Genomic DNA, 20,334 nt, shown 5'->3' with positions numbered 1-20,334 from the left:
CCTATTCACTGCTCTTCGCGAGGAGAGCTCCTATAAGACACTCTGTGCGTCAAAATGACGGAATGAATCATAGAACGTCCGCTATGGGTCGGACCATTCCGTCCGCTAGCAGTGACATTGTCGTCCGCTGGTATTTAGTGATTTAACTAGATCTTTTTAATTTTACTTGTTTTAAGGATGTTTTTTTACTTTCTTTTCTATAAAAACGGGAAAATTATTATGGTTTCAAAAACAAACACGAAAACTATTTAATTTTAAGAAAAATAAACATTTTTTGCCACTTTTACAACATTTTTATGAAAAACATGCGCATTTTCTAGAAAATGTTTTGTGAACAAATTTTTTTAAGTTTTTTGAACAATTTTAAAAATTCTGATTTTTTGAGATCTTGATTTTTCCCCTAAAAGGAAGATTTTTTCTTTTAAGCACGACCACTTCTGAAATTTTCTAAACTTTTTTTAAAAGAAAAAATCCTCAAAAAATCAAGGAAAATGAACAGATAAATGAAAAAAAAGAAAACTAAAAACCAAGAATTAGAAGCTTCCAAAATCTGGAACGTGTAGACGCACTACCTAGCTAAAATAGGATGGACGACTCATGTCCACATTGCTACTCGTACACAGACAAAAGGAGGCGACCACGTTCGAGTGCCGTCGGCGCTGCCACTGGTTCCCTCTCCCTTCGCCGGCCACTCCGATAGCGGGAGGGAGGGGGAACCTCGGAGCTGTGCATCGGATGGGTTCTCAATAGGGTTAGTGTTGAAGGAGATGATGTCGAGGCTGTTGCGGCGGCATCGCGTCTGAATAAGTTTCCTCGGGCTCCGTTCGCGATTAGGTGGGGCTCTTGCATTCGTCTAGGAGCCAGCGGGGTCGAAGATCCCCGGGTTTCGTTGAGGTCGCGGGCTATGGTGTCTGGAGGTCTACTGACCGGTTTAGGCCTTGGATGGGTGGTGGTTGTGTGAAGACAAAGATTTTTCCTTTTTCGTCGGTATGATTTTCGGTTGCCGTTCTTCCTCTTTCTTTGTGCTGCTACTAGAGGGATATCCCGAGGACCAAGCAATCAGACAAGCACGTCACCAAGATTTGTTAACGATGTTCACCATCATGGCTACATCCTGGGGCCCGACTACGGGCGCTCCTCCCCGTGACACCGCTACAATACCGCACACCAGCCATCCGGGCGCCGGCAGACGCCGCCGGCTCCCCCTGTGTGCCTGTGTTATTATGTTGGCATAGGTTACATCGTGTGTCTACTCTCGATATATATGAGAGGCCTAGGATACAAGTGTCCTATTAGGACACAACTCCTACCATGTCTACACACAGTTTAAAAAACCAAGTCCAACTGTAACCTATCTTTTACAATAATATTCGACACAACTCTAACAACTCTACCTTGGCGAATATTCTCCAGCACCTTGAATTCATCCATGCATCGAACTTCCATGTACATTGCACTTGAGATACACCATGAGCACTGCTGCTACTCCTAGACTCCATGTGACTCCACCTGCAACTGTAGTCCCTTCTCGTCCTCTTCACAGTCAGCACTCGAGCAAAAATTAAGTTCTTCATTACTCTACTTTGGGCTCCCAATTTCTGGAGTATCCACTCAACGCCATCACACACCGACCACTGTCTGCATGAAAGTGAACAACTTACATATTGGATGCTACATATAGGAGTTACCTAAACTCAACGTCACTGCTCTTTCTTGATTCCTTGTCTAAAACTTGAAGAAATTTCACCGTCGCCCTTTGTCATCATGAGTCAAATTCACAGTTGTCTCGTCCTTATTCCGGATAGTCTCTGGCATGTCCCACAACTATAGCACTCCGCCTCCTTCTGTATTTGTCATCCGCACTTTGCCATGTGCACTGAAAACCACAGAATATACGGCCATGTACTCTCTCAGCTTTTGACAATTTCAGACTTTCCGCGACTTTCTCAGATTCTCCATGGTCAACTCCTGTCCATCAACCGGCACCGATAGACCAGTCACCAACTAGAATCCGGTACTCTCCAACACTGCTTCAGCACCCCTGCACACTTTGTCTGACCACATGTCTGACCACTAGTGCCTTGGCCTGTCGTTGTGTCCCGTGCTTACCGCATACCTCGCCGCTATCACCGCGTCGAGCCTCTGCTGTCCCGATCGAGTCTCAAGGGTCGCGAACCCACACCACTTAACCCCCACTGCAGAGAACCATCGATCATCACTAACCGATGTCGAGTATCACGTCTCCATCAGACCACTGGTAACTAGTCTGAACCATGTGTCTCTCGCTATCCCGCTGAAATAGGCTTCGACTGTCCGAATTCTTACGTCATAGCCCCTCCATCAGCACAGAGTGTAGTCATCCATCAGACTCCAGCTTCACCTTCAACATGACTCCATGTAGCTGGCCATGCTACCCCGCGCCCCGTCGACTTCAAGCTCTCTCATGTGTGCACCATCTTGAATCAACCCCGCGACATAGTCTGTCGAAGCCGCACAAGCCCTCAGGTATGCACCACGTGTTTCCACGCCCCAGAATTCGACCACCATCAGCATCACGCGCTTATGCCGTCATCACTGAAATCACCGCCGTCTTCTGCTTTGACCAACATCCCTGCCGATCCGTCAGACTGTCACTGTCCAGTCCAACCCAGCCGAAATTATCCGACTACAACCATGCTCCACCCTGCGTCGTGTCGCCCGCACTTCTCCATGCATTGCTTGACGCCCTGTGTATGCATGATCCACATGACACGCTTGTCCACGTCCTCCGTTGCCTCTCCACACGCTCCAAGCCATCTGATCAAACCAACCTAGCAAAACTTTCATGCAAACTTGAATCTGACAAGTCCCTCGTCTGCAAATTATTATGCTCGTGTTTGATTTATTAGCTTCTCCGCGCACCTAGCAGAAAAGAATCAAATCCTTTCGATCCATGCCAAACCACTCTTGTGCACACGTGTTGGACCTAGCAACACTTTGTTTTCTCAAAACAAACCACGTGTCTGCACAACACCAAGCAAGGCACACGTATACATGACGTACACGTCCAGGATCAGCAGCACCGCTACCTTCTCGGCCACCCAGCACCTGGGCCTGCAGCCGTCCTGCAGAAAACCAAAATACAGCCGTCCCGCAGAAAATTCCACGCCTTGGCCCGCCCTGGTGACTGCCTCCTGCGACGCTCGCTGCGCTCCGTGCCCTAGCCGCCGCTGCTTCAGATCCGACCTGCCGCTGCCTTGGTTGCTTCCGATTGCTTCCAAACCTGCTGCTTTGGCCTCCGTGTCACGACCATCTGACCTTCACATCAGACCTTATCTGCTGCGTACCGTCAGTAGATCGGAATAGAACACGACGCCTCTCTTCAAGACCGACCATCGGAGCTTTTCCTCTTGATCAACAACGATCCAAAACCTCTTCAAAACCTTGCTCATGATACTACTGGTTAGAATGAATCCGAAGCGCACCATCGATCTACCGAGGATCAAGCAATCACACAAGCACATCACCAAGACTTGTTAACGAGGTTCACCATCATGACTACATCCCCGGGGCCTGACTACGGGCGCTACTCCCCGTGACACCGCTACAATACCGCACACCGGCCACCCGGGCGTCAACACGCGCCACCGCCTCCCCTGCGTGCATGTGCTATTATGTTGGCATAGGTTACATCGTGTGTCAACCCTCGATATATATGAAAGGCCTAGGATAGAAGTGTCCTATTAGGACACAACTACTACCTTGTCTACACACAGTTCAAAAACCAAGTGCAACTATAACCTACTTTGTACAATAATATTCGACACAACTCTAACACTTTGTATTTTACTACTTGTTAGAGTGCTCTTTGTTTTTCTAGTTTTTTGTGTGTGCGTTAGGGTGTGCTTACTTGTACGTGTCAAGGACTATGTATTACTAGTAGACTGGCCGTGCGTTGCCACGGGCTTTTGAAATAGTTTGCAAGAGTTACATGTTAACATTCTAAGGTCTCGCCCCGTCGTAGATCCAGATCCCCACCACTGATTCCACCCCGCCTAGGCCGCCGCCTACCGCTGCGCTGCCCCATCACGTTCGCCTCCGCTCCGGCCGCCCCGACCCCGCCCGCCTCCTCTCCGGCCGCCTCCGCCTCCGGTCCATCCTCCGCCCGGCCCCGCTTCGTCCGCCTCCTCTCCGGCCCTGCTCCGTTCGCCTCCTCTCCGGTCCGTCCACCGCCCCGCTCCGTCCGCTTCTGCTCCGCGCCGCACGCCGCCGCCCCGCTCCGTCCGCGTCCGCCCCGCGCCGCACGTCGCCGCCCCGCTCCCCGCTTGGCCGCCGCCCGCTCCCCGATGGCGCCGAAGAAGACGCCGAAGGGAAAGTCCGGTTTCTTCGGCATGAGGGCGAAGCCCTCCGGGACCTTCGGACTGGAGTTCTCCGATGCCGGGCAGCGTTGGTGGCTCGGCACGTATCCCACCGCCGATGAGGCTGCTTGTGCCTACGACGTGGCGGTGTGGCGTGCCGGACGGCCGAAGACGGATCTAAACTTCCTGGAGGTCGAGTCCCATGCGGTGGCGGAGTGGCTCGTGCCGCAGGGCATCCGGATGGAGGAGATGCCGGCTAAGAAGGCGAAGAAGAGACCGGCGGTTGTTGTCGCTCCCGGCGAGAGCAACGAGGCGACGATGGCTTGGTTTGCGTGATTTGCAATTTGCTGCAAAGCCATCTCTAATGAAATGCTATTTGCTACATTTTTAAATAGGAAAATTATTATGATCAGCCAGCCATAACTCAACAGACCAATCTCTAATGAAATGCTATTTGCTACATTTTTTAAATAGAAAAATTATTCCGATCAGCCAGCCATAACTCAACAGACCAATCCGAACCCACATTTTCTAAAGTAAAAAAAAATCCCTTGATAGATCAAGATGCCAAAGTGTCGTTTGCCCGACTGCTATGTTCCTATACATGCAGAGCAAATTAATTTTCAAATCAAGGAATTAAGAAAAGGAAGAATATCATGATGTTCGTGGCACTTGCCAGGTCTGCCATGCTACCATGGCATCGTCTTTTTAGTCTCTACCCACATGCCGAGTTGAGAAATAATCTTCAGATATACCCACTGTTAACACACTCACGTACATAATGGCCCTTGGCTGATTGATTTGGCTGGCTGTTAACACAAGCACACAACACACAAAATCAGTCAATAGCCACACGTATGCATTGTTTACTTTATTCCAATTGTGATGCAATCGTGACACCTACACGCCTCGTCCGCTCGCCCGTCACGGTAATTGCCTACTCGCCGCTGGTGCCAATTGCTCGACCTCGCCACCGCCGCTCACCACTCAGTCTCCACCGGCTGCCCATTGCCTCTTGCGCCACCCGCGCGCTCGCTCGGCCCAATGCTGTTGATTGGAATGCGGGACCGAAGGTAATCCATGGACAGGTTTTAGTTCTGCTTGGCATCAATCTTTGGTACTTGTCAATCCATCTAACACAAAAAAATCGACTCTCAGACAGAAAAGTGATCTAACTCTATTGATGAGCACAACAGTACATACCATCCCATCATGATGTTGCCATCTCTCACACTTGATGATTACATCTTGTTATTTACAACATGTACACCATCGGGCGATTGCTTTATTAGAAATATATTTACACAATATGATCAGAGCAACATCAAGGAGTCGGATGCTGGTGCACAGATTCTCCTCAAATTCCACATGCAACCCTTGTAGAGAAGAACGACAGATTTTCCTTAGGTGATTTTTGACCGAGCTCCTACAGAAAAATTCAAAGAAATCATGAGGAGCATGGAGCCAGGCAAACTAATCAGAGTAAATCATGAGAGGAGAAGCCTCTCAACCTACTACAGAGAATCGAGTCAACATTAATTCGTGTAAGAATTAAACCGTAATGTAGATCAACAACCCAGCAGTTGATAAAATAACCCTGACACAACCCATTAATACAATATATGGTCACAGGAGTAGATTGAGATTGTGCAGATATCATGATCTACGAACCGTATCTACGAATATTGATTGCAAAGTCACAAACAGAACCTCCTCACATCACAAAACAAATGTTTCATCAACAGAAACTCTAGCGAATGCCAATTGGATTATAGAAGTAAGATAGAGACATCGAAAAAAAGAAAAGATAATTCAAAGAGTATATATTCTATTTTCTTACTTGACATCACAGAGAATGCAAGTCAAAGATATTGCGATACATCTTACCCTTCTATAAATTGACTGCAAGGCACAATCCCCAGCAAAATATACAGAATGAATTGCTCCTATGGTCCAAGTATTGCATAAATAGTTATATACAGACTATTCAACAGTGAGCATAAACATGGCATGTACTACCAAAATCCCTTGGATATGGAGCTTAGTCTGCATGTCTATTCGTCTTATTTCCCTAGTACAATGCCCATGCGTTGCCACGGGCCTTTTAATTTTTTTTTGATTGCATACATAAGCATAATGCACTTCCATTTTCACATGTATAGAAAAAAATTACAGTAACAATCGGAAAATGTACTTGATGCAATGTATTTTCATTATTCCACTTCACTTGCATCTCCTAGTAGAACGCCCGTGCGTTGCAACGGGCTATATTGACGACTTCTTTTTTTTACGTCAAAGCACTCTTCTTTTCTTCCATTCTTCCTTCCCCCAATTAAAAATGTTTCTCAGAGTGATATGTGAATGGATAAATTTACAACGATACTAAAATATGAAGGACTAAAACCATATTTATGGAAGAACATATTTCTACAACACATTCGACATGAAACTTATGGTGTTTGATAGATTGGATAAAACACGATGCTAACTTAGCACCAAATCTCATTGATATTTCAAAACATGGTTGTCGTACCATTGTACCTGAAAGATCTGTCTCCCCCTTCCTCGCTCCCTCTCTAGTAGCCGTCCCATGAGCCGGTCGTCATTGTTGCTGTTGATGGCGATGACAACAATGAGGAGGAACACCACAAGAGCTAGATGTTCTTGACCTCTTCCCTATGGTAACTGCCGCCTCTGCATTGGGTGTCGTTCATCAACACCACCGCTGCGCAAGCTACTACTTGTATAGAAAATAAGAAGATAGAAACTTTGTGTGTTGGGTGGGCTTGAATTTGAAATTATAGCCTTATAGGAGGAAAACTTATATGAAATATGCTACAAAAATATCATCTTGTGTTTAAAGCCATGGAAACAAGATCTTTAATAAGGCCATGAGAAGACATGTGCAAAGCAACATAGTACTAAGGTGACTATGCTTTGTCATGGATTCAAGAAAGACATGAAAGTCCAGCTATAGTAATTTTCTCCTACACATTATGTGTAATTTAGACATAGATCTATTCAAGTCCAAAAAGAATAGTGATGAACACTGATTTATCACAATTTTAATCACAACACCTGTTTAAAAGATCCAGGGAGAGAAAGAGATCCATCCGGGGAGCAAGCCTGTGTCGTTTATGATGGCCAAAGTGCAAAAGTAAAAAGGAAAACGACCAGCAACACCACCACAACCCAGTTCTCCTTCTAGCACCGCGTGCAATGAAGAGGGTCTGAGCTTGAAACAACAGCCTCGTTGGGTCTTTTTTGTTGCAGCCGAGATGTAGGGGATTGCAAGCACCCTACCTAGAGGATTCCAGAATGAAACCTGCAATATATAAAGGCAAACAGAAAATCATTAAGGCAATCTTAGAGGTGCAAAATCATCAAGCTATGGATGCCCTCATAGAGAGACTTCTTGTCATCAAAACCGACAAGGTACAACTTGCGTACTCACACAGCTCCCACCGTCTAATTTTACTTTTTACCAATCCAAGTTATTTTTAAGGCTTCAGTGGTATGCTGCAAAATCACACACATGTATAGAAATTACCATTACAATTTGTGTGGCATTCATAGAAGTTACTCCCTCCGTCCCATAATATAAGAGTGTTTTTGACTCTAGTATAGTGTCAAAAACGCTCTTATATTTTACGACGGAGGGAGTAGAAAAAAAATGCTAATCCAGTTTAGCTTGATTGGTTACCTTGGTAAACCCACATGTCATTGAACTTAATTATACCTTTTCTAATTTGGGAAGGAATGGGGAAAACATTTGTAGTCTGCACAGTTGTTATATGTAGATGTATTGTCTACCCAACAAAGGCCTTTTTTAGGAGAAAGGCAGGAGCTTTGCCCAATTCATTAAGAGAGGAAAATAAAATTACAGAATGGCCCTGTTTATGAGGAAAACAAGGCCGAAAACCACGCGATTTAAAAGGGAAAATTGTGCAAAGCCCCGAAAAAAGAAGAGAAACAAAAAAGAAACAACAATTCCGACATCAGCCAACTCGAAACTATACCACCAACTTGCCCACACCCCAGAGATGAGTGGATGAACTCTTCCGAGATGCCTTCAAGAAGGATAACGACGCCCAAGGGCGCCGCCGTTTCCCTCCTTTTCCCGCTAGGATCGGAAATCCTGTATTTTCCATATCCATACAATCGAGTCATTAGGTTTCTGAAATAGTGTAATGGAAAAAGAAGTGCTTCGAATCATTGCTATTTGACTCGGACCTGTTCTGAAAAAGTCGAGGTATTTCGAATTGTTTGTTGACACGGACAAAGTAAGTCGCGGTCATCGACCCCCTTCGAAGACTTAAGATTTCGCCCAGAGTGACCCACAACAGCTGGCAGACCTCAGGAGATGGCCGCCCACACCAACAACCCCCACGGCAACCCTTAAAACCAGCAAGCCATGGTCTAGTGAAGAGGAGGAACTCATCGATGACAACTCCAAAGAGGAGGGAGCTACAACGCCATGGTCGCTGGTATCCTTCAACGCCCATCAAACCAAGACTTTCGTCCTAAGCCCCTCGACCTAACCCAGCCCCGAGGAAGGAACTCAGCCACCGCGGATCGAGAGCAAGCCAAGACCACGCTATACGGGCAGCAGCAAACCATGACCACCAGTTCCGAGAGCCCTTCGATCGATCCGCACGACCAACATGGAGGCGAGTCAACACCAACGCACAACACAACACAACCGAGCCTCAGATACACCACGAAAGCCAAAGCTCACGCAGTAAGCACGGCCTGGACGCAGCCCAACCATGCCCATGTCACAGTATCCAACGGCCAGCCCCATGGCCGGAGCGGACAGATCGGGACCGCCATGATCTGAGCCTTCGAGCCCGCTCCCGGGCAGCTGCCCCAGCAACCGAGTCGCCCACGCCTCCTAGGCCACCCACCTCACCACATCCGCCGACGCAAGAGGCACGACACCGCGCTGGCCGTCGCCCTCCGCTTGCCGCCCGCCCCATGAGCTCCCCAACTCATGGAGGACACAACCGCGGAGAAAAGGAACCGTCCCCGCCGCCGCCCGCTCGGCGACGGTGAGGGGAGGAGGGTGGGGGTCGCCGGGCTTAGGGTCGCCCATGGGGATGGAGTGACATGGGGCTGGTCGGCATTTCACTGTCTAGCTGTTTTATCATTTCCAACAAAGGCCTTTCATGCAATATAATTGGGCTATTAAGTTCTAGTATCGATCATACTGTGAGAACAACAAAAAAGAGCATATTGTATACAACACCACAATAATGATATCATAGACATACATAAAAGTACATGTTAGTACCTTGAGCATTTTAATCCCTTCCTCGTACGTTAGCTTCAACGTTTTCTCTAGGTACTGTATATAAATTAGAAGAAGTTGAGACAGTAAATTAAGCAAAAGCACACATATAACAACACAAAACAGTAAGGAGTAATGTCTTACCTTCAGAGGTTCAAATGGATACTGCCTATTTATTGTCTCGAGTTCCTTCTGACAATTTTCATTTGGGTGTTTGAATATTGCTACAATTAGCAATCTATGATATCACAAACCTGAAAACAAAAATCAGTACTTGGTCAGCATCGCTTCAATAGACAAACTAAAGAATTATTTCCTCCAAATCTTCCTTGCCTCAAAGTAGTGCTTCTTAATCTCCATTTCTGCATCCAACCCAATAAACTCACACAGATGCCTGTGAGTGTTTATTTTTCTGATCTAAATACCGGACCAGCCTCAAACACGCGCCCAAAGCCACCACAGATGCTCATTTGCTTGTATGATTGTGGAGACTGCGCTAAACAAGCAGGCTGGTAATTGTACACCAGCTTGAATGGAGATGCACCAAGTTCACTTGATCCACCAATCAACTTTGGACTGTGGATCCCAAGTCCGAGAACAAAAACTCGCTGAAAGTCTGCATGTGTATCCAACAATCATGACATGTACTCCCTATGTAAAGAAATATAAGAGCGTTTAGATCACTTCTTTAGTGATCTAAACACTCTTATATTTCTTTGAGGAGGGATTATGGACCAAAAGAAGAAAATAAACATTGCATGCTACAAAAATGGATAATAAAATCTATCTGCATGAGATGCCACATGAATGTCACAAACATAAGCATAGTTTCGATGCACACTATCTCATGTTGCATGTTAAATACAGGTTTGTGCACGTTGCCTTTTGCTGGTAGATGGAGATACTAAGATGAAAAAATGGTCACACAAAAATTGCTTTTCAAATGTTAATATTACCAAGACTAATCCATGAATAAAATGTATGCAACTATGCACAGTAAAGATACTTAAAATAGTTACTGTACTAAACTCACTGATATAGAGCTATCAAAACCGGAGCCAAAGCTCAAATCTTGAACAACGATCAAAGCAGACTTCAGCCTTGTGGTTGCCGCATAGGCTCACCACACTGACAACACCAACTCTCTTCCGTCTTCTTAGTTTCTTGACAAAAAATGATACTGCTATTTGCACATTAGGGAGTAAATTATGCTTCAAGCATTCCTCAAACCAAATCGGCAATATGTAGGCTTAAAATATCAGCAGGCATCCACACAGATTTCTACAGCTGAAATATAGTGTTGTGATTTGTGTACCCATAATGCAGAATAACCTATTGTTCTATTTGGTGGTTAAATAAATAAATATTATTGTTTTTGGCTAGTGCCGGTAGAGCTACTAAATGATAGTCAGTGTCACTGTATATTTCTAAGAAAGAAAATTATAAGACTTCATTGGTTGTAAATAACGCTAATTGTATTGGTTGCCACCAATGTCGACTTGAAAAGAAAATTATGGAGCTTCAGTTCATATGCATCTAGTCATATAAAAAAATAAGAACACATGCTTCAGCTCCTGTTAGTTCAGTCACAAAAAAAATCACCACCAAAAATCAGAAGATAAAGTATCATTGTTATATTTGTTGACTTGATTGATTACTGTAGGTTAACACAGCCAACTGGAATTAACCTGCAATAGGATAAAAGAAATTAAGATTTGAGACGTGTGTTATAGGGTTCATAGAAGAGAGAAGAGGGAGGTACCATAGCAAATCATTGGTCGCACAGTTTGACATTCAACTTTCCATTTGCCAATGAGACCTCAGGGATTCATATACATAAACGTTGATTGATATATCAGGTCCAACTCCCTGTAACTCATAAAAGTTACTGGGAAGTCAACTAAAAAACAATTCTCAGTAGAAGCAGACGGCTTACCAATAAGGTGGACCAAAGGCCTTTATACAATCCTCTACCACTCTCTTCTCTACAAATTGTAGACAACGTGTGAAAGATGCCCTTGTAATACCTAGTGGTTTTCTGCAGAATTTTATAGACATGAAAGTTTAGCTTACTAAAACCTGTTCCTTTGGTCTGTAAAGCTGCATTGCATGAAAGCGTTAGGTAAAGATGCTCTAAGTTCTAACTGGAAGTTATATTGATTGATTGATTGGCTTAGTGTTATTCACAAATCACAAAAGGAAGAAAAGCATCACCTGTGTTGTCAGGTGATTTCGAACAACATCCAATGGGTAAGTTACAGATGCAGGTGTCACTCACGCTAGACCACCACCAAGTAAACATATAGACACTAACATAATTTGGGCCGTCCATTCCGTGAAGCTGCAACTATATTTCGAAATTTATAAACCTATAACAAAAAAAATAGTCACGAGAAATCTTGCAAGTTAACATACTAAAATTCAGTGCTGAACTTTTTGTATCGCTCATATCAATAGAAGCTGATGGCGGAATAAGAAAATCGATGTACAATTTTGACAAGATTGCCTTTCGAATATGCCCAAAACACTTCTTGTCGAACAACCCACAAAGCCATGTGCCATATACTACCCTTCCTTAGAGCTGCAACATCTGAACGCATACCTGCCACCTGTCGGATCAGTATGCCACAAGCTCATACAACAAACTTTATCATCAGCATATGGGTTATGTGACAAAAAAATTACTGTATTCAAGAACATTTTCAAGAGATTGCAATTTTGTAGCTATGAACAGCATATGGTACATACAATGAATCCACAGCCAAGGTTTAAGTTTGGACCATGATTGGACAATACAGCGCAGAGTGTTGTAAATTAACAACAATAATAATAGGCCATGACTGTCAACCAGAGATATATTGTTTGGGGCAATCAATTCAAAGCGAGGGAAGAATATATATATATATATATATCACATTCAGGGAACTAAGTTGATATTATCAGCATCCAATTCCTTTGAAGAATCTATATATGTGCAGTGTGAAGGCAGAAGGAGCACAGCAGCACCATGAAATAGAAGAGAAATATTCCTTCACGCTCACAATCCGTGCACACGAGAACGCGGGAGATAAAAGAGGGGGCGGAAAGCCTATTACCTGCAAGAGGATGGAGAGTGGCGAGGATCGAGATGCAGATCTTGCCGACCACGCCGGCGAGGTGTGCGACGGTGATCCAGCCAAGGAGCCGCTGCGCTTGGCAGGGGAAGGCCCCGCCGACGCCATGGAAGAGGACACGGTGGCCGCCGCCAGTCGACGGCATCGGGGACCTGGCCGATATCAGCAGGGCCTGGATATCACCTCCATCATCCCAGACACGCCTTCATGGTGGGCATCCTCACGGCCCCTTGAAACCGCAGCAGCTTCTCCTTGCATCCCGTCGCCAGATCATAGCAAACTGCACACACGCCCGAATCAGATCAAGATGCGGAAATAACCAAACCAGAAGAAGTGGAGGAGGGATTCGTACCTGGTCGAGGCCATGGACCAGAGGGTGATCTGCGGCGCCCACGCCAGATCGGTCATCATGGCCGCGGGCGAGGGAGGCGGCGGCGACCTCGTTCCCCGGCGGCGGCGGATCCTCTCGGGGTTGGGGCGTCTCCTCTCGGCGGCGGTGGCTCCTCTCGGGGCTGGGGCGTCTCCTCTCGGCGGCGGCGGCGGCTCCTCTCGGGGCTGGAGGCTGAGATGAAACAGATCGAGATTGAGGTTAGTTTTACGTGCGGGGTGAGATACGAAAGAAAAACCAGACGAAAAAAAACGACGAAAAAAAACCAGACGAAGGTGGGACGAAAAAAAACCAGTCGAAAAAAAACCAGACGAAAGTGGGGGGACTATTCAACCAACTCGTCCATTAGAAGTAGAGATTTGATGATTTGAATACAAGCATGCTTTCTAAAAAAACCAAAACTAAGATGGCCCAGTCCAGCCACTCGCTCGTAGGCTCTATGTAAGACTCGATATTAAGTCGCAATGCGCGGTAAATAGAAAATGCTCCTATTTTGCGCTTTAAGGGCCAAGTTGCCACAAAAATGGGCACGGGCCACGGCCCACAATCCTCTGGTTCACTCCTGCTGGCTTGGAAAAGAATGCTATATTTTATCATTTTCAGTTTTGAAAAAGTTGGTGAAATAAAAAATTCACGGATTTAAAAGATTCATAAATTTTCAAAATTATGACAGATTTGGAATAATGTTCAAAAAAATAAAATACTCAGGAATTTGCAAAAGTGTTTACGAATTTTAAAAATCACAAAATTTTAAGAAATTTTCACGAATTAGAAATATATGATAAATTAAAAAAGTTTGTATATTTAAAAGTAATCAAATTTTCTAAAAAACACTACCGAGAGGAAAATTTATAATAAAAATAGAAAAACAACAAAACCAGGAGAAAAAAGAAGAAAAAAAACGTGCACACGCCCTCACGCCCGTCATGAGCTGCCAATTGCTAGGCCCAATTAGAATATGTCTCCACAAATATGGTCACACTCGGTCAATAATTTGGTGGAATCCCCACTGCATACACACAAATGGCACTCGGAAGTCTTTAAATTTTCAGTCCATCATTTAAGAATTAAAAATTTCCAATCTTTCTCACAAATTATGCAATACTTGAGCAAGTGCCGGAGAACAATACAAACCTATCAACTCAAGAGCACCGTTGGTGGCAATTCGATGTTAGTTGTGCTCCCTTCAAGCATCTCGACAACTCTAGTCATTGTTGGACGATCTGTAGGACTCAACTGTATGCACCTCCCTACCACTATCATCTTCCTTACAATCTCTGAGGTCCCTCCATTTATCTCGGAAGCACTAAGACAATATTCATCTAAATGTTCATAAATCCATTGTGGGAAATATTGGCTGGTAGATTCACTATTTTGGCTGATATTCTTGTCCCTTGCCCCAACCATCTCAAGAACCATCATTCCATAACTGTAAACATCAGACTTAGTACTTACTGTTCCAAATTGCTTCGAATAAACCTCGGGGGCTATATAGCCTATTGTTCCTCTTGCACCACCAATGGAAATAACACTTTCTTTATTGAGGCACTGCTTGGCTAGTCCAAAATCAGAAATCTTTGGACAGAAATTTTGATCCAATAGAATGTTGTGGGGCTTGATATCAAAATGCACCATGCGGGTATTGCATCCTCTGTGGAGATATTCAAGTCCTCGAGCAATGCCCACTGCTATATCAAATAATTTTTCCCAACCTAAAGTATTTCCACCTTTAGAGCCATCCTTGAAGGCATACTTTTCAAGTGAACCATTAGGCATATAGTCATAAATTAATGCCCTTTTAGATCCTTCCAAGCAAAATCCTAAGAGATTAAGAACGTTAACGTGAGAAGTTCTACTAATGCTAGCTACCTCATTGATGAAATCCTCCCCATCAGTCTTGTAGTCCTTGAGTATTTTGACTGCTATCTGACGACCATCAAAGAGGTCGCCTCTGTAAACAGCACCAAATCCACCTTGACCTAGCTTTTCAGCAAAAGATCTCGTTATTCTTTTCACTTGGGCATAAGTGTACCGTTTCAAATGGACAGTTCCATTCTTTTGTAGGATGGACTCAATCTTTGCTCTCTCCTTTGATTTCCTTTTGGATCCGTACTTCCTGTAGCCCAACCAAAATGCAAAAAGAAGCATAAGTACGCTCGAGCTGCCTGCTATTGCATCTGCATCAAAATTTTGGAGGGGAAAAGGCATCAAACGGGGAAGTAACTTCTACAATCTTCTAGTTAGTGATTGCATCTTGCAAAATGTGTGGAAATATTCTAGTTAAAGACCCTTTTGGCAAACCTATTTGTATATGCGTCATAAACTCCAGAATTAACCAGTGTGTCAAGAACTCGTGCACTTTTCAAATAAACTGGACACAAATACTAAATACATACAATTGAAGCAGAGCTTGTTAAAGGACGGACAAATATATTCCTTTTGTTTATCGTACACATTTGAACAGAATTAACTTGCTATTCATCTACTAGTCTAGCACATTAGTAATTTCTGTTACAGGAACAACCACTGTTGTTTTCTCTAGAATAAGAAAGGCCGTTGTTTTCTATGCATAACCATTAACCTCTGAGAGAGATAAGTTTATACATGAAAAATAAGGGCCAGTTCTTATTTTCTCAAGAAAAGATCATCACTTGAAGTTGATCTTATAGTGACCAATAGGGAAGCCTCTTGTCAGTTTTAGGATTAGTGGTGATGAATTCGTTTTGAGATCAGATTGGTGTGATTGTTCAGGTGTCATCGGCAATTTCAGGTCAGAATAGTCAATGCCAATGTGTAAGCGAATACTGTCAAGTGACAAACACAACTTAACTAGTGTTCACAGGAGAAGATGTTGATGATCTACTTCTGAATAGGTCACGGTGCTAAACAGATGATATTATCAGCCACAGATGGATTTGTTTGCTGTCAATATGCTAAGCAGTTCAACACACATCATTCATATGGATATGTCTTGCCCACAACCATAAGGTGGTTCCTGTCGAGCAGTCCCGTGAATAAATCAGTTAAATCCATCTATGTGGGTGTTCGCCAGAAATAAATTGGTTCAAGTTTCCAGTGCCAACTAAGTCGAGAACAAGTAGTCCGAGGCAAGGTTCCTGGTTCAAGATGGGTTTCAGTTTAACCACTAACCTGAACAACTTTATTCAAATTACAGGCATTGCCACACCTGAAGAAACGTGAGGGAACTGACGATTCATAGTTAGATCTGACAGGCTTGATTTACAGCGATCAGAAATGCTCGAATGAGTAGCAAGATCTTCAAACCGGATGAGTAGTAAGATGTGTCATCGAGGATTGTTTGAGTTTGCATCTGACAGATAGAATGGACAAGTTGGTGGTTCAAGGTTCAAGCAGTCGACAATCGGACATAATTAAAAGAGAACTAAATGAAGTGGAATTCCAGTTTCTCTACCTTAATTAGACACTAAAAGATCTACAGCTTTGTAACACATAGAAGAATGTCAAGGTGTCAAAGGATTACCAGGAGCTGGAGCCAATGGCCTGAACCACACTAGATCAAGAAGATTGTAGTCCCCAATCAGTACTGGATTGATCCGAATTGTATGCAGGCTAAGAGAATAATTCATCGCAGTAACTTGTTCGGATGAGAAGCTATTTCCAGTGTGGGGAGCTATGTCCATTGTCATATTTAGCCCAGAAGTTCCAACAACATAGAAATTTACAATCTCAAACTGAGTAACCCGCAAGTTGAGATGTGACGCAAGCTCCTCAAGAAATTCGTTGCTCCAATTTGAATTCAAGGAAACATTGTGAAGAAAGAGCACAACTCTTACCGGGTAAACACAATGGCAGTTCTCGCTACCTCGTCTCTGTACCATGTTCGGAGCACAACAGCCTAGTGAAACAGAGAGTGAATTATATAACATATTTGACTGTACGACAGCGCATCTAGAGCAAATATCAGGGTGTACTAACATACATAAGTATCTATGATTGATGTCAAATGTTATCCATCACCATTGATTATTTATGAAACTGCTACCAACCATTTCATCAGTCACCATTCCAAAATGATGGATCAAAACATTATGCTTGAACTAATAAAAGCTAACAAGCTTATATAATTTACAGCCAGGTAAGAGTGGTTTTAAATAGCGCGATATAGCTCTGTTATAACACGCTATAGCGTTTAGAAGAGGTACTGTGCTAAGGCACTTTGGTCCAAATACATGAACACACATTTTAAATAGCGCGCTATAGCGTTTAGAAAAGGTCCGCCGCTAAGAGGCATAGCGTGCTATTTAAAACTATGGGTAAGACAATTGATATTACGATCAGTCACATGGTGCTACTTTCCCAAATGAGGAAGATGCAGATTAGATTAAAATACACAAGTATCACCTTTTATGTAATTTGTAGTCATGTTTGACATGATGAAATCATTTGGAATTAAATTATTTCAGGATCTAGGAAAACTTGAAAAGTTACCATCGTATGGAGATAGTGGGGGCTGCACCACTCCAGAAGGAGCTGTACTAGTATTCGAAGCTGCATCAGGGAGGTCAGCATCCACATGAGCAGGAACCTCTTCTGCTGAGCGCCTGTTGTGCTGCATCGAAGGATCGAACAGGTCCAGTGAATCAAAAGAGAGTTCAGAAGCACCCGAGATGGAGCTATAGCTCGGCGCAGAGATAGGAGAGTGCACAGATGATAGAGCTGATGGTGATGAATATGGCTTCTTTTGTCTATGCTGACTCATTGCAATACTTGTGACAACTTTGGTTTGGGATACCATGGGCCGAACTGAACTCCATTCTTGTGAAGCAGACATAATAGGAGTGTGAGTGTCAGCCTTTAGAGCCGATGTTTTGGCAATCAAATCAGCCTTATTGATAAATTCCAGAGCCAATATAACGACCAAGAAATTAAATAAAAGTTTCCTTGGAGCATCTTCAAACAGTCCTGCCAAGAAACAGTACAACCAACCAATCAGCATCATCTTAATTAAGATAGGGGTATGCTGAGAAGTGCAACTAATTGATATGAACTCACATATCTACAGAATTAGTGTGAACAGCCCATGGTCCGCATGGCCCATTAGTGTCAAAAGCGCTCTTATATTATGGGACGGAGGGAGTAATACACAACCTGCCTTTCTAACTAGTCAGGTCGAAATGTTTTCAAGACCATCTACCACTAATGCAATTTAACTGAGTTGATGCGAAATGAGGCTAGAGTACATACTTTTAATTTAACTGAGTTGATGCGAAATGAGGCTAGAGTACAGACTTTTTTTTTAAGTACAGAACAGACACACTTATGTTTATCTCAAAGCGATGGTGAATTAAGGACACTCAGAATACTTATCGTCTCGATTGCCTCCAAAGCATTCCTTATTAAGCCAATAATTAACTAGTTCTCTCTAGAAACAGATCTACCTACTGAAGCAGCACTATTTGATAAGAACGGTTAAAAAAATACAGTGAAGTGTTCCACCAATGAGCAACGGATCTTTTGAGCTAACTAAAACCACGACAAGTATTTTTTAACGGCGGGAGTACTGAAGCAGGGCTATTTAATAAGAACGGGCAAGAAAATATAGTGCAAATGTTCCATCAAAGACACGGGTTCATGGCATGAGACAATTCTAAGCTCTTGAAGCATTCCCTGATTAGGCTCCCGCTACACAGCAAAGCAAGGGCAGCGCAGGAGCTACTCACCTCCACCATTCCCACGACTCCCAACCGAGCTCCAAACGATTTGGACAGTGAACAAGCGGGGCAACGAAGATCCTAGAACAGCCACCACGGCGAACACTGAATTGCCGTCACCTCACACCCCCACAGAAACGCTAAGCAAAGTCCGACTTTCCAACAGGTTTGTCTGCTCGAGCGCCAGTTTCGATCACGCAATATAGTCGTTTTTTTCAGCGCGCGGCTAATCTAGCGCATCTGTTGGAGATTCTCTAACGAAGCAAAGCAAACAAGACATCAAGCACGGGTCCCGGTGTTGCAACGCAACCTTGGAGTGAGCTCAGATAAGGGGAGTCTGGCTTACCTTGTTCAGCGCGGCACAAGGCATGCCCGGGCAGCATCATCTCCTGGCGCGGCGGCGGTAAGGACCGGCGCCGGCGACACCTGGCTACGTTTACAGGAAGCCGGAGCCGCGCCGCGCTGCGAATTTGTGTCTGCTTTCTTTTCCTCTCTGCTATGACTCAACCTATGGTGGGAGTTTGGTAGGAGAAAGAGACTTGGCAGAAACAAGGGAGCAGGTGGGAGAACGCGGACGTTCGGTGTTCGGCCGCGTTGGCCGGCGCTAGGCGCCAGCCGGCTGTAGATATGAAATAATCAGTAGCCGCGTGAGGCGTGACCCTCTATCAACCTTGGGCAATGCTCACGCACGCATCGCGCATCACTACCCGTGCGGCCGTGCCTCCCTCTCGCTCTCATCGACTGCACGGCACCATGCTTGCGGCATCTGGCATGGCAACATCGTCAAAATCCTCATAGTGTCGCCTCGCAGCAGCAGCGGTGCCCGAAGTGAAGAGCTCGGCGGCGGCGGCGGAATCGTGGTTGCGGCTGGGGTTGTTGGGGGCATTGGCGGGCGTCAAGCAGTCGCGTCTATGCCCCAACAACTCTCATCGCTCGCAGCGGAGGAAGGTGGGCCGGTCATGTACACGTGGGTTCTTCTTTTTTTTTACGAAATGTTAACGCCCACACGTGTGGGCGTCTGGCAACTCGCCCACACGCATGGATCCTTGTCCAACCAATTCTGCACGAATCTTGGCGCGTTTTAGCAGTTTTTGTGTGCCACGTAGGACTAAGCTGGTGTGTGGGCATTCATCCGGTCGCCCACACGTCCTTTTTTCACCACACGGGGGCTGGTGTGTGGGCGTTTATCACTTCGCCCACACGCCCGTCTCCTAGCCCACACCCAAAGCTGGTAGTTGCCATGTGTTTCTGCAGGTATATGACAACTGCCCTAGCTTTGCTTGTAAGCAGATGGCAACTCTTTTTTACCCGAGTTGCCATGTGTTTTTGCATGGTACATGGCAACTGCCGTAGCGTGCACGTAAGCAGATGGCAACTCTTTCTTTTACATGGCAACTGCCCTAGCGTGCTTGTGAGCACATGGCAACTCTCTTTTTTACCCGAACATGTTTTTTTGCCATGCCTTCTTGTAGTGCTACATGGCAACTGCTAGTGTTTAGTGGGTGGCAACTCC

At 44.7% G+C, this 20,334-nt stretch overlaps 1 protein-coding gene across 5 annotated transcripts; it reads right to left on the bottom strand.

The window, feature by feature from the left end:
• Positions 1 to 5,734: 5,734 nt before the first annotated feature.
• LOC141025492 (LEAF RUST 10 DISEASE-RESISTANCE LOCUS RECEPTOR-LIKE PROTEIN KINASE-like 2.3) lies at positions 5,735 to 19,800 on the bottom strand. Of its 5 annotated transcripts, none has more exons than XM_073500854.1 (6): positions 19,168 to 19,800; positions 17,599 to 18,072; positions 16,631 to 17,005; positions 13,093 to 15,305; positions 9,631 to 13,020; positions 5,735 to 8,475 (listed from the first exon to the last, which is right to left on the bottom strand). In XM_073500854.1, exons 1-4 carry the CDS (start codon positions 19,205 to 19,207, stop codon positions 14,266 to 14,268), a joined length of 1,929 nt encoding a protein of 642 aa, XP_073356955.1. In that variant the 5' UTR covers positions 19,208 to 19,800; the 3' UTR covers positions 5,735 to 8,475; positions 9,631 to 13,020; positions 13,093 to 14,265. The 5 variants fall into 5 exon arrangements, with proteins under 5 accessions (XP_073356955.1, XP_073356958.1, XP_073356957.1 ...); XM_073500857.1 differs by having other exon boundaries at positions 5,735 to 9,684; positions 9,772 to 13,020; XM_073500856.1 differs by having other exon boundaries at positions 5,735 to 11,665; positions 11,842 to 13,020.
• Positions 19,801 to 20,334: the final 534 nt, after the last annotated feature.

This window comes from Aegilops tauschii, chromosome 6 (genome assembly GCF_002575655.3).
Source record: "Aegilops tauschii subsp. strangulata cultivar AL8/78 chromosome 6, Aet v6.0, whole genome shotgun sequence".
Lineage (NCBI taxonomy): Eukaryota > Viridiplantae > Streptophyta > Magnoliopsida > Poales > Poaceae > Aegilops > Aegilops tauschii.
Note: the sequence above shows the minus strand (reverse complement) of the source record. Positions and strands in the feature narration are given on the sequence as shown.

Coding starts and splice junctions, on each gene's coding strand:
- LOC141025492 (XM_073500853.1), bottom strand. CDS start 19,207: ATGATGCTGCCCGGGCATGCCTTGTGCCGCGCTGAACAAG. Junction 17,006..17,598: donor CCCACTATCTCCATACGATG/GTAACTTTTCAA, acceptor CTGTTTCACTAG/GCTGTTGTGCTCCGAACATG. Junction 15,306..16,630: donor GCCATTGGCTCCAGCTCCTG/GTAATCCTTTGA, acceptor ATTTTGATGCAG/ATGCAATAGCAGGCAGCTCG.